Raw genomic sequence first — 14,791 nt, 5'->3', positions numbered from 1 at the left:
TGTTTTTTGCTGATTGATGCAGCCATTTTGGGGTAAGGAGTGGTGCATGTTGCCTCCATCTTGGAGTAGTACAAAGGTCAGTATGTTCCTGTAACTTAAAAGGAGCTTCACATTCCAGAGCTTAGTAAATCTGACAGCAATGCATCCCCACAGAAACATACCATAGCAGATATCAGGATCACCCCAATGTATGATTCAGATATGCAAAAATGTAATGACAAATAGGATCCTTGTACCCATAGGTGTGCGCACATTGAGTGTTAGGGGTGCACAGGCACCCCCAATTGCTGTGCCCATTCTTATGAACAACTCCCTAGCTAGCAACATCTTTTACCAAAGACTTTTGCTTTTTAGACCTGTATTCAATTAAAAGAATTGCCCATCAATCAATTGTGTGTTTTGCATTGTTTATCGTACTAACTAGACCATTGTCATATCACTGCATACCAACACCATCCATACAGGGGCGAATTTAGGGGCCAGGCCGCCCCTAGGCACAACATTTTTGTGCCCCCCCTCCCCCTATTTTAATGTAATCATATATGTATATACATTGTTATTTATATATTTCATAAAAATGTAACTGTAGCCCACCTTAATATTTTTTTTAGCACTCTGGACTGCTCACTGTACAGAGGACCCGGAGGGAGGCACTTATTAGTACAGTGATTAGCACAGTGTCTCCGTCAGTCTCCGGCTCACACACTGTGACTGACTGAGCGCAGGGAGGATCTGCTTGCCGCTCAGCTGCTGGATACACAGCAGCCAATAGACTGTGTGTGTGTATAGTAGCCAATGGGCGGGAGCCGGCAGCAGTGAGCCATAGCCATTTCCGGATGCACAGGGGGACCGTCGGACCCAGCCACTAAGCGGTGATGTAATGTGCATGGCAGAGTGGGTGGGCAGTGGCAGGTGATGAGCGGCGCTGCCGCCGACAAATGATAATTCATGACTGCGGCGGTGGCGCTCGTCACTCGCCGCTGCCCACCCGCTGTGCCATTTAACAGAATGTCAGCTTGCCTGCCGCCCTTAATTGGTGCCACCCTGAGGCCGGTGCCTCACGGGCCTAGGCACAAATCCGGCCCTGCATCCATATATGTTTGTGACTTTATGTGCATGTACTGTTACACACAGTAATAAAAAGATTAAAACTGAAATAGGCATCTATTGGCACTCGCTACGTTTTATATTGTAGCGAGTGCCAATAGATGATGGTAGACAAACATGATTGGCGGTGTTAGACACACCCAATGGGCAATGCTAGACACGCCCAATAGGTGGTGCTAGACACACCCCTTTGACAGTGCACCCCCTAATGAAATGGGCTGCGCACGCCTATGCTTGTACCAGTAGATGTAAATTGGGTTATTTCATATCTAGGTGTGCGGCTACAGAGGGGTGGGAGAGGTTTGGCATTTTAGAAGTGGTGATAAAAAAAACTCTTACACCTCTGCAGCAATGTGATGCAAGCTGGCAAAACATTTTATTCCATATGTGTATTCTTTCCAGGTACCTGGGAAGTGGGAACAAAGAGACATTTTTCATAAATACCCAGCGTCACCAGATGGTGCGTATATATTTGAAATAAACGTATCCATGCACTTCAAATGCCTTACTGTTACTGTAGAACCGTTTTGGTTGAACTCCAATCTTTGTAAATTAACAACCCCCTCCCCCCCCAAATGAAGTTTAATGGTGGTTTCAGTAATGATTTACTTGTATTGGGGGTGCTGTGGGTACAGCTGCCCACAGTGGCACCCACCCTCGCACACCGCCTCCCCTACCTGGTGGCCCCCCAGCCAGGCACGCACAATACACAGTGCAGCCTGCAGAGCACCGAGCCTAGAACACAGAGGGGCTCGGAACTCTGCAGGCTGCACTGTGCAGTGTGAGCTCCCCAGGAGATGCACTCAGAGAGTGGAGGCATGCAGGAACAAGGGCGATGCCGCACCGCCGCAGCTATGTAAGTAATGGTAGGAGAGGGGGGGGGGGGGGAATTGAAGGTCCGTCCCAGGCCCCAAGATTCCTAGTGGCGGCCCTGATTGTGTTCTACTTGGAGATGAAAAACCTTTTAAAGGCTTTCATTGCTTTGGATGTAATTCTTCATTATATTTACCATATTTGTGACCTAATTGGCATTACTGGTCTGTTCTCTCACCTTTTGTACGTCAATAGTTTATATTGTTAGATTTTAATACTAAATAAATAAAAATGTGTTTTTTTTCCTGAGGGTTTTTATTTATCTTTCTCCAGCTCTACGAAATTCTGGCTCGCACTCCATATGGCAGCACCTGTAAGGGTGAGATTGGAGTGGAGAGATTACTGCGTGAAAATGTGCTAACTGATGCATACCCTCTGCATGATGTGAGTACCTGTGTATAGTGCAAAAGTTACCATGCAAATATATTATGATGACCTATATTAGTGCTGTTTTGGGATTTTAATAGCATGCCAGGTATTCGTAACGGATGGCAATTTACATTTTTACAAGGTTTTTCTGCAACATAAAAGGACTTTAAACATTTCCCATAAGTGCTTCTTGAAATTTTTGCCTGGGATTGACCTGTACAGCAAGTATTCACACCAAGATAGAGGTCTGCCGTCCTATGAGATTCTGTGCCTTCTTGGAAGAATGGCAATCAAGTCCCATCCAGGGGTTAGTGACATATAACTAAACAAATGTTCTCAGAAGTAATTGAATCCTTTCAACCAGATGAATTAATGGACATGTCCAGTAGAATAAATCTGCCTCCGATTGACCCAGTATTGTATTGTTGAAAGACAAATCCTGTGAGAATAGGTAGGATCTTTGCAATATATAGAGGAACCTTTCTGTATACATGGTAGAGGAAAGCCTATGACCTGACCTACAGTAGGCTATCTGCAGTCCCAGAAGCTGTGAAATCCATGTCTGAGGTCCCCCTTGGTAAACAATATTCCAAAATAGGTTATAAATTTCCATAAACCACTAAATAACCGTGTCCAGACATTTTGATGATGCTGGACATACTCTGCAGGACTTGGGAGAACCTATGGATCAGATTTAACCAGTGAAAAGGGATGGTGATCGACACAAAAACTTCTTCAGTGGAAATGTGACGTTCGCTACAAATTTATTATGGTTTCTCCTTTTGGTCTCAATGAAGAGCTTCTTTTTTTTTTTAACTGGTATTTGATTCTGGGATCTTTGAAACTTTTATAGGGCTGTTTGTTCTTGATGTCACTTGATGTCACTTTTTGACCTTTTTTATTTGTTTGTATATTATGTGGTGTATTTTTGAATTTGTGTGTATGTGCAATATATATAAATTGTGTGGGGTTTTTGTTTTTTTCATAGATTATTTCATGTTGGCACCTTGTAGGCTCGGATGGGCTGATCACCTGGGAATAGATTTTTTTTTTTTTATACACATTTTCATTATGCCTCTTCCTTTATTGGAATACGAACGTTGTAATTTAATTGACTTCTCACTAGTTGAGAATATACTATAAGTCCAAGACGACATGCACAAGGTCGCCACTAGTAAAAAGCCGACCATGAAGTGGTTGACACGTGAAAAGTTTGACATGAGGTTTTCATCTTGGTTTTGGTGTCCAATATTGACAACTGAGCACTTGGACCCCAATTAGTGTACCGCATTCGCTAGCCATGTTTGAGCCTGGTGCCTGATTCCTCTACTGCTGCAGTCAACAAATTTTCCCAATCGGTGTCCACACAGATGGTCAAGTATGAAAAAGTCCAAAAAGTTTATATATTCAGCCCGGCACTCTCCCTGGTTATGGTCAGTTGCCGCTGGTGTCTATATAGATAGATAGATATTTATAGATATTACGCTAGAAATAAACAGCTGCACTTGGTGGTCTTGGTGAAAAAAATAATTAGTAACTGGTGTCGGGACACTAAAGTTACTAAAAGTTTTTTTTGTTTTTTTTTACCAAGACCACAAAGTGCCACTGTTTGTTTCTATCGTAAAAAATATATATACATTATCTATCTATCTATCTATCTATCTATCTATCTATCTATCTCACACTCACACACACGCGCGTCTGGTCAATATACGCAAATAATCCCTTATAATGGAGAACTGTCCATACGTTGCTAGATCATGCAGTGCAGCTGTATTCTGGTGAGAGGTAACACCAAAACCTCAAGAAGGAGTACATGCAGTAGAAAAAAAACAGAAAGCGCACGATGTGATTATAAATGTAAAGAGTACTTTTACTCTAATAATATAGGGCCTTATTTTGGTTCATTCTTTCTGACAAAATACTTCTTAGATGGGCAAAACCATGTGCACTGCAGGTGGGGCAGATGTAACATGTGCAGAGAGAATTAGATTTGGGTGGGGTTTTACTTCAAAGTGAGATCTATATTGCAGTGTAAAAATAAAGCAGTCAGTATTTTCCCTGCACAGAAACAAAATTACTCACCCAAATCTAATTCTCTCTGCACATGTTACATCTGCCCCACCTGCAGTGCACATGGTTTTGTCCATCTAAGAAGGATTTTGTCAGAAAGAATGAACCAAAATAAGGCCCATAGTCACATACATGTAAGGTTTAAAATGGCAGGTATGCAGAGGTACAGTATATTAATATAAATATATATATATATATATGTATGTATGTATGTGTGTATGTATATGTATATATATGTATATGTGGCGATTTCCAAATTAATGAAAACAGGAGGCGGCACTCAAAAGAACGTGGAAAACTTGTATTAAAACATAAAGGTGCAAAAGTTGTCAGTATACTTTTTAATCTTGGTGTAGTGCTGGTCTCTTGGTTGATTAACTCTGCCGGAATCGGGCTGTTGTCTGTTCATTATGGATTTGCAGCACTTTACATTATGGAGGAGTATCAATCATCGTCATTCCTATCCATGCACAAACATTGCAAAAAGTTTTAAAAGAAACAAATAAAATAAGTGTTCTAGATATTCATGTTGTAGTGATGTAACAATAGACCAGACCCGATCATGTACTCCAGAGCACATTTTCAGCTGCATGTCCATGTACGGTTTTCCTTGTGACTTGCTAACCTTTACTTTTAAGCCACAATCTTGGCGATTACCGTGCATGACCAGTGTTTTACTTCTGTCAGGGCGAATATACCCACATACCAGGGACGGACCCCAACCTTATGACGTACAGACAAATACTGTTTGCATACTGGGCTTCTTGGCGTAAGTTTCACAAGTACCAGCCGCTGGATCACATCAGGAAGTACTATGGAGAGAAGATAGCGCTGTACTTTGCATGGCTGGGTAAGGTAACGCAGTAGAGTTGAGAAAAGAGCGGTGTTACCACATTTATCATGACAAGCAGCGATATCCGTTCAGTCTTGTGAAATATAGGCAAGTATTCTACTGTAGGCTTCTAATCTGAATGATCCTCGCCACAACTTGTATGATTCATGGGGCAAACTTATGTACTGAAACCATGCGCCATGCAGTATATTTCAGTTAATTCCTGTTACCACTATTTGCCTCCTAAAGAAGGCTCATTGGGATATTCAGTACTTGTGTAGTATCACGGCGCCCGTCGCATCGCATACCACTAATTAAGGTATGCAATGACACGCGCATTATTTCACAAGTATTACGTGTCCCCTCGTAATATAAAACCACTCCACGCCGACGTGTATAGTGGGGGTATGAAAAGGTCGGAGGACGCGGACCGCCGCCCCTCACGGGCTCGCTGCGCTCGCCACGCTTCGGGTTGGCGTTGATAGTGGGGTGGCGTTAACAATGGGGGGGCATTTTACATTGTCATTACCCATCATGGTGGGTGTACAATGTAAAATCGGGTCTGGGTGCCTGTACAATTTAAAATCGGGAATAATCATATGCGATCATATGGCATGGCATGCGATGCGACACGATTTTGTGGTTGTACAATGCCCTGCGATGGAAATCGGGGGTGTCGTGATAATACACAAGTACCGGATATTCTATAATGTTCTCACCCTGCAACATAATGAATATATACTAACACGATTGCTTTGAGACTATTTTTGTCTGTGCATAATCTACAAATACATACTAACCTATAGACTGAGATGTTCAACACCGGTCCAAGTGCCGGTCCAAGTGAGGCTAATATTTATGCTGCTAACGTGGATGATTTTATACTTCTCTATTTTATGTGTAACAGCAGCCATGTGGATATTTTATAATGATCTAATGAGAAGTGCTCCTCTGTGCACTGTTCTTTTGCTGCCCTGGTTATACACATCTGTAACCAGTGAGGTAGAGGGGTATGGGTCATTCTGTTGAACCTACTGTATATTAGGTTCAACATGGCTTGAAACGACACATGAAATAGGTCAATATGGTTGGAAAGTCGACGTTATTTTTTTTTTTTTTCCACATAGTCCCCTTCAATGTGTACCGCATGGCTCACTGCGCTTGCCATGCTTCAGACATGGTGCCTCTCTACTCTCGGCACACTATTCTATTCTCCTTCCATGCCCAAGTGGATGGTAGGGCATGAAATACTGCCTGCCGGCTCCAAAAAAGTGAAAAACTCATGTCCACATTAGCCATGTAATCTATTTCTTGTGTCAACCTAAGCCATGTCATCCTTCAGTGGTCGACGTAATATGGGTCGACCTAATGACCGTATACCAGGTAGAGTATGCAAGATTATTGGGTGTGTGGACCATAGGCGGTTAGAATGATGGTGAAATCAAATTTTTATTCCTAAAGAAGTATAAAATGTGCACTAAACCATGAACGTGCAAGTAACATGTATAAAGAGTAATGACCATATGGCAATAGTACCATAAATGCATTGAAGAGCCCGGGGAGGGTTGAAACGCGTTTGTTTCAGTGACTTGGACAACCAAGGGACATGAACCACATGACAGCAGGAAAAATCACCCTGCCCATAAAATACAGCTGGCTCCAAAATCAGGATCTGGGTAAGAATGTCCCTAAAGTGTAAAGTTCTCTTGCTATAATTTATTGTACCACTGCCATATGATCATTACTCTTCTACCTTCTTTTTTTTATTTTATTTTTTAAATACATTTTATTTGCCTGTTCATGGTTTATTGTACTTTTTTATTTTATTTTTTTCTTCTTTAGTAATACAAATTCTATTTCAGGATCATACGGAGCGCCTATGGCGTATGGTCCACACACCTCGTCACCTTTTATCTGGATATTTTACATTTTGTTAGTAATTTTGAGTCTTTGTTTGATGCACTACTATTCATTGCACTATTTTTGTGATGTATGTATTCCATTTGTAGAGGATTCCCGACATTACAAGAAACAGTTAGCACTGATTACAGATTAATTCCAGGTTTACTTTGTGGGTTGGCTCTGGACCTTATTTGTATATATTGTGTTATTCGCTTAAAAGATTAGCCTTGTGCGGCATATATAAGCCATAGAAGCTGTAGTTACAGTGTAATAACAGTGTGCAAGCTGTACATAGGGTGTGTAGACGACTACAGATTAGTTAGTTGTAACAATAGTCTAATGTTGGTGACCATACATGATTTTCCCTCTAACATTGCAGGTCTGTATACTACATGTCTTCTCCCTGCTTCTATAGTCGGACTCATTGTTTTTATAGCGGGTATTTACTTAATGACCACGGATATACCTGCGTAAGTATAGAACTTTCCCCAAATTATAGTAGCTGTAAAATATTAATAATATAATTACCTTCAGTATTCAGATGTAAAGATAGATGTACTGCTTACATGAACCCAGAACATCCAGCTCCATAGTAATATACAATACAGTAAGCATCCTAGTGATCACCATACAATACATATAGCTTACACCAATGGCTGCCATAATATACTTGATGCCATACAATACACAGAGCTTCTCCTAATGACTGCCACATAGTGCACATTGTATCTATCCCTTCCCACAGTGACTGCCATACAATAAAGAGTTTATCTCCCAGTGGAAACCAGCAATACACAGAGCAAGTCTGAGTGATTGCTATACAATAAACAGCATCTCCGACTGCCATACAATACACAGCATCTCCCACTGACTGCCATAGAATGCACTGTGCATCCTCCAATGACACAGTAGGGTGTAAACACCCTGGAATGATGATGTAATAGTTACAGTATTAATCTTCCCAACCTGGGAGAAAACCCTGGGAAAGCTCTCCTTTCAGTTACTAGAAATTGACTCACTAGTATCATGAAAATGAATATTAATCCATGCTTATGCATCATTTCTCTATTTTGTCAGGAAAGAAGCCTGTGAGAGTAATGGCATGTTCCACATGTGTCCTGTTTGTGCAGCTTGTCCATATTGGAACCTTTCAAGCACCTGTGAGCAATACAAGGTGAGCACAGTTCCAGCTTATTCATGTCACAAATGAGGGAAATGCATAGCTAGGGTTCCTAGTGTTCAGTGCTAAACTTTAAACTAAACCTCCTCTGTCTGGTATATTATGCAGCCTCCATTAGAGACATTATCCAGGACACAGAACCACGCTATTTGGGAGGCCATTCATGATTTCTCAGTTTCTGGCCAGCTCCCAGTCCATTTAGACCATTCCCATGGGTACCGCTTGCTCCAGTCCATCTGCCATGGTCATTTTCACACTGAAATCTTTCAATACTGCAGCAGGATCAATATGATGGGGGCTCACTAAAGTCATTGACACATCAGAGTCCACTTGGACCTTCTACAGTTCTCTTCACATGTTTTGGGATAGCTCTTTGGTCGTGCATAGGGATCGGCAGGATCCTGGGATTTAGGGCATTTTGTCTGGGATTTCAATCCCGGGATTGGCGTGTCTAATCCTTGGATTTCGGGATTGAAATGTGCATGCGCATTTTATCCCTTTCACCGCACCAGCGCTGCCCAGCAACAAGTTGTGTGGCTGCGCAGCGTGATGTTAGAGGTCAAGCTGCGCAGCCATGCACTGTCCTGACCCCACCAGGTCTGTCAGAAGTCACATGGCTTCCCCCCCCCCCTCCTGCATTTTGGAGTCCACATCGTGCGTCCTCTCCCGCCTGCTGCTGTGTATGTCACCTCATCTTCAACCCTGCTGAAACGTCTGACCGGATTCTCTGCCCCTCCTTCCCCAATTACTGCTGTGTACAGGGCCCAGCTGCCCAGTCTTCCTGCTCATCCCAAACAGGTAATGAGCTGCAGTTGGCACCACAGCCCTTTAAACACAGATCCCGGGATTGAAAAAAAATGGCCCTGGATTGGGTCTCTAGTCGTGCAGGTTACTCTCTCCTTTTTATTTGCCACACTTATTTGGAATGACTGGAGTAGGAACATTCTCTTCAGGCTCACCTACAGATCGTAAACCAGCATGCTGGACTCCAGAACTAAGTTTTGGCACATTAGTCTGAGGTGCTTGGTGTTCAGGACAGTTCATCCTTTTGTATCCAGCTTCCCTACAACCATAATACTACTTGTTCATTTGGAACTCTGGGGTTTTCTGATTTAATCACAGGAACAGATCATTGCTGACCAAAAGCATCTGAGTGGGTGGAACATTTGTATAGTCGTTAGCCATCACTGGTCTATGGTTAGTAACATGCAATGTCACCTCAATTAACTCAATAATTGACCATGAACAGTGATTAGAAAGTCTTAATCCCCACCTCACCCAAGATGCAACAATCACACCACAACAGATACATTTGATCACCAGCATCATAGATTTCATGTTAAAACACAATTACATCTGGTTCGAAAACCAGTACAAACCATCGGTACCGCCATGGGCAGAAGATTCGCCCCCCCCCCCAGCAATGCCAAGCTCTGATTGGTGGGAAGATCATTACATCTGGCAAGGTGATAGACTGGGAATAGTTCTTGTGCTCTTTACACCATACAATACATATGGAGAGGAGATGAAGAATCACTACAAAAATTCCTGACACAATAACAATTACAATAACCTGATATTCACCACCACCTACAGTAGGACAGAAGTAAACTTTCTAGATCTGTATATCAGGATCCCGAAATACATCGTAATTTACAGTTTATTGTAATAATTTAACATGTACTGTAATAATTTGTGTATGTCATCAGTTTTGAAGTACATACAATGCTTATGACATACCTGCTCACATCATTTATTGGTACCAATAAGTCACAAATGGTACAGACAGACTCCATTTCATAGGGGGTAAAGCGCAGCACAATTCCCATATCACATATACTCTATACAGAAATGGTCAAACTGTCCCAGAGCAGCAGCTAACCCCAACCAATCACTCGGTGCACAGCTACACAACCACTCTATTCAGTTAACATTTGAACTATGTGGATCTTTTAACCACATAGACTTTTCATTTTTCAACACTGTGTCTCGTCAAATGTTGGTTGCTGATATTTTAACCATGTCAGCCTGATGTTCTACATTGTGCCAACTTTTTGATTGTTTTATTGTTGACATGATGACTACATCTTTTTGCAACAGTCGCATATTAACATGTATGGTATTTCTTAAATGTACTTAGATTTTTTGTGTGTTCCGTGTCCACAATGGGGATCATTATAAAAGTGGATGTATATGCACTTTTGGCAAATGTAGGATAGAACCATATAAAAAGTTGAATGCAGAAGTAACACAAACACCAGGCATTCTAGTGATTAATGTGTATGATGTAGGTGCTACAGGATGTTGGACGAGGGAGAGGGTTGTTAACGTCAGGGAGCGTACACACTAAGCGTTATATATATCGCTCCGAAAGCAATATTGTGAACGATATGGCCTAGTGTGTATGGGGAGTAGGGATTAAGCTGTATGAGGGGATAGTTAACTTTTTAGGTTAAGGGGATTGGGGAGGATAGGGTTAGGCTATGGAAGGGGATGGTTTAGAGTAGGCTGCAGAGTTAGGCTGCTGGAGGGGCGCAGTTAGGTTTTGGTAACAGGAGGGGGGTTAGGGTTAAGCTGTGGAATGGGGAGGTTAAGGTTAGGCTTTTGGGTGGTAGTGGGGAGTTTGGGATTAGACTGCAAGAGAGGTGGGCTCAAATTTAATACAGTATATTATTATGCTTTGTACAAATAGTTCAGATGCAAAAGAACAAAAATGTCTTAATAAAATTACAATATTGCAAAAGACTGAATACAGTTCGAAGCAAATATTCCTTTAAAAAGGAATGAACAATGTAACAGTCAATATGGCAGTGACAAGTCCCTCATGTTTTCAGTCTGTTAGCTCAAAACAGTAGCAGCATTTTAAATGGAGAGTAGACCTTAGAGAGTTCCAGCCAATCAGCTGCTAAATGCCATGTTACCGGCTGTGTTAGAAAAATCCCAGAAGCTGTTGAATGGTGCTTTATCTCTTGCTCCAAAACTTAGTGAACAGACCTCTTAGCCTGTTTGTTTCAAAATGTGTGTGCCTTCTCTCCACAGCTCGGAGTCGTGTTTGACAATGCAGGGACACTGTTGTTTAGTTTCTTTATGGCAATCTGGGCAGTGTTCTTCTTAGAGTACTGGAAGAGGCTGAATGCCACTCTGTCCTACCGATGGGGCTGCTTTGAATTCCAGGACATTGAGGTGAATTGAAAATAAATGTTTGATTTGATTTAACGCTCTCCATTAATTGTGCAGCATAACAGGAATGATGAAGCTCCTTCTAGACCAGCTATGGGGAACCTTTGGCCCCCCAGCTGTTTTTGAACTACAGATCCCATGCCTTGCTACAGTTTGGCAATTCTAAAACTGTTGCAGGGCATGTTGGGATGTGTAGTTCAACAACAGCTGGAGGGCCAAAGGTTCCCCATCCCTGCTCTAGACTGTGCGCTCCTTGGAGCAGGGCCCTCTTCCCTCCTGTTCTCCTAGCCCTCTTCTTGCATTTCAATTATAGCTCTTACTCACCTACCATCTATACCCGCATCTCACATTCATTCATCTCTACCAATGACAACCTCCCCCTGGTACCATGCAGACTACTCCTCTGCTACCCTAAATCTCAGCTGTATTGTGTACTAAAACTCGTTTTCGTTTTTCAGTTACTGTTTTGTTTAGTTCTGTGTACCCTGTATTGTTCTAATGTGTGCCCTATGTACGATGATGCAAGCCACTTGTGGCGCCTTATAAAAAGAAGTAATAATAGTGGCCTCACATGGTATGGTTTCCACCATAGATGTGGGATATGCACCTGCCATACAGAGATGTACATTGACTCACCAGGTTATTGCCACAACCCACTGCCAGTTTGAGCATGCCGTGACACCATTTAAAGACACCCACCTCTCTGTACCCGATTCAGCACATACAAACGGCATCATGACATCCTAAGCACTCAGTGATGCTGATTTGTACTTTATTTAGACCCAAAGTGATTGGACACCCCTGTGCAAGTGTGCCAGAGTATACAGTAGATACAGTAAAGTATAGAGGTGGCGTTATGCTGTAGGATGGTTTTACAGACAATTCAGTAACCCAGATGGACTGACCAGCTGATAGTCCAGATCTTCACTTCTTTGAAAACCTCTGGAACAAATTAGACAGGTGTATTCTAGGCGGACTTGACCTCCTTTATTGCCACAGTTGGGCACTGTGTTTATGGCGGAAGGGCGAAACATACCGCCTGCTGTTGTCCAGGAACTTGTGGACAGTTTGGGAAGAAGGATGTCTGCAGTAATCCCTGCACGTGTTGGACCTAGTACTGACATCAATAATATCTTGTTGATCTCTTTGCTTTCAGTGTCCTGTGCAAGTGGAGAGAGCTGGGTGCCTCTAAACATTGTCCCAGCATGCACAGACTGGCAGCGGATCTCGGCAAAATACCGGAGAGCCAGCCCAATACTGCTTTTAAAATGGTCAGCTTCTGTTAGTGGCCAAATCATTGTATATCTGTTATTCTCTATTGTGATTGCCACAACAGCAGGCCTGCTTTACAGGAACAAGTACAGAATATTTGAGGGGATTCAACATGTTTATGGCATACTGTAAATATATAGGAGTTGTCACTGGGAAACATTTTTCAGCTTACCAGATACCCCAGCATTCCTTTCTCAATGCAACATTTTCAATGTCAACTCATAGGATAACATAAATGTATTTACTTCAAGTAAAGCAACTACAATAATAAGATTTGTGAGCCGTCAACCCACCTTGCAATCCACGTCTTTTCATGTATTTTGTATAAACAAGGTTCCAGACTCTTGCCTATGGGTTTAGAACATGTTGCATTAACCCTAGGTAACATTACTTTTGTGATCGGTAGATCTTTATATTTCTTGGGCTCTGTATGAAAGTGAATGTTATCTCCTAGACCAATTGCAGCCTGTGCTTTTGTTGAGTCACCTCAATGTACGAGGATTGTGTGAAGCCATCTGTCGGTGACTAGCTCATCTGTGTGACCTTCTATTTCAGGAAACTCCTCGTCCTGAGTTTGCGGCATTAGCTCCTCTCAGTGCGTGCAATCCAATCACTGGGGTGATGGAACCATATTTTCCAAAAGCTGTACGTCTTCGTAGAGTCCTGACAGGATTCATGGCCATCATATTAATGGTGAGAGGCTCCGACTACACTCACTATGTGTTGCAACACTGTCACGATGAGCATGTTATCTGCAGCATTCCTGGTATCTGGGTATAGTCTCCTGATCCATGGCTGCTGTAATATAGAGAGAATGGGTGCTTCACACTGCTATTCTGTTCTATTCTCCTCAGATACTTTTACGGGGGTGCATTGGATCTGGGACCTCTCCTATTCATTTTGTGTAGAGGGAAAGCTAGATTAGGAAGGGGTTGTTAAAAAAAAATAGAGTCCTTTCACATGCCCAGGTTTTTCTTATATAATATTCTTCTTACCAGATTACGATCGTTATCATGGCTTTAATTTCGGTCATCATATACCGGCTCATCATTTCTGTGCGTGTTGCACAAAGTGACAACAAGGTGCTCATCAAATCTGTAAGTAACAGACTCTTCTTACTGATAGTGTGTTCAGTGCATATTTATAAATATCAGTGTATAGTGTTGGTGTGCCAGCAGTGGGAATAATGCCAGCAGTGGGAATAAAAAGTTTTTATGTTCCCCAGCATCACATTGTATGTATTATCTCATCAGCTATGTATACACATTATTTGTCTTACTATACTGTCATCAGTTATGATATGATTTCATTTGTGGCATTACCAATATATATAACGGAAACTGTGAAAAGATCAATCAAGGGCTTCAATTTGAATGGCAATAGAAACATCTTTTTTAATTTAAGGGCTGCGGCAGCACAGTATGTAAAGACATGTGCTGGTACAGCGTAAGGTCGGTAACATGGGAGGCAGTGCGTTGTAAGAACTAATACTTTTTTTTTATTTTTTTTATTTATACAAGTCATAAAATGTCACTCTTAATTTATCGTCCCATAAAAAATGGGATCAAAGTCCCTTTGACATGACAAAAAAACAACACAAATATTGTTAAAGAGCAACAAAATAGAAAAACAAGACACTATTATATTACACTATTATGCTTCTGTAAATGATCACTAAATCTTACTTACAGTATATATTGAAAATGATAAATGAACACATTTCAGTTTGCGTATACAGTATGTTGGAACTTGTTTCATTTGCATAATTCTTCATATCCCATAGGCAAGGCTCTTTGTCAGCATCACCGGGTCCATACTGAACTTGATCATAATTCTTGTGCTGTCCAAGATCTATTTGTCTCTGGCTCATTTTCTGACACGCTGGGGTGAGTAATATTAAACTGAGTGGACCCATCAAGACTGATTAGTTACTGCTGTCTAAAGTCCCGTGCACACTAGACAGCCCGCGTGACTACCAATACCGTGAACGATCTCTGGTCCCA

At 41.8% G+C, this 14,791-nt stretch overlaps 1 protein-coding gene across 1 annotated transcript in view; it reads left to right on the top strand.

Moving 5' to 3' along the window:
• Nucleotides 1–14,791, top strand: part of ANO7 (anoctamin 7) — a 109,174-nt gene that overhangs the window by 63,469 nt on the left and 30,914 nt on the right. Inside the window, exons 7-15 of the mRNA XM_083178168.1 lie at nucleotides 1,510–1,567; nucleotides 2,254–2,364; nucleotides 5,110–5,272; nucleotides 7,536–7,626; nucleotides 8,234–8,330; nucleotides 11,376–11,519; nucleotides 13,344–13,481; nucleotides 13,787–13,885; nucleotides 14,572–14,674. Of these exons, the coding sequence (XP_083034294.1) occupies nucleotides 1,510–1,567; nucleotides 2,254–2,364; nucleotides 5,110–5,272; nucleotides 7,536–7,626; nucleotides 8,234–8,330; nucleotides 11,376–11,519; nucleotides 13,344–13,481; nucleotides 13,787–13,885; nucleotides 14,572–14,674 (1,004 nt within the window). The remainder of the gene's footprint in view (nucleotides 1–1,509; nucleotides 1,568–2,253; nucleotides 2,365–5,109; nucleotides 5,273–7,535; nucleotides 7,627–8,233; nucleotides 8,331–11,375; nucleotides 11,520–13,343; nucleotides 13,482–13,786; nucleotides 13,886–14,571; nucleotides 14,675–14,791) is intronic.

This window comes from Crinia signifera, chromosome 3 (genome assembly GCF_055691185.1).
Source record: "Crinia signifera chromosome 3, ASM5569118v1, whole genome shotgun sequence".
Lineage (NCBI taxonomy): Eukaryota > Metazoa > Chordata > Amphibia > Anura > Myobatrachidae > Crinia > Crinia signifera.
This window is presented reverse-complemented; position numbering and strand designations above follow the sequence as displayed.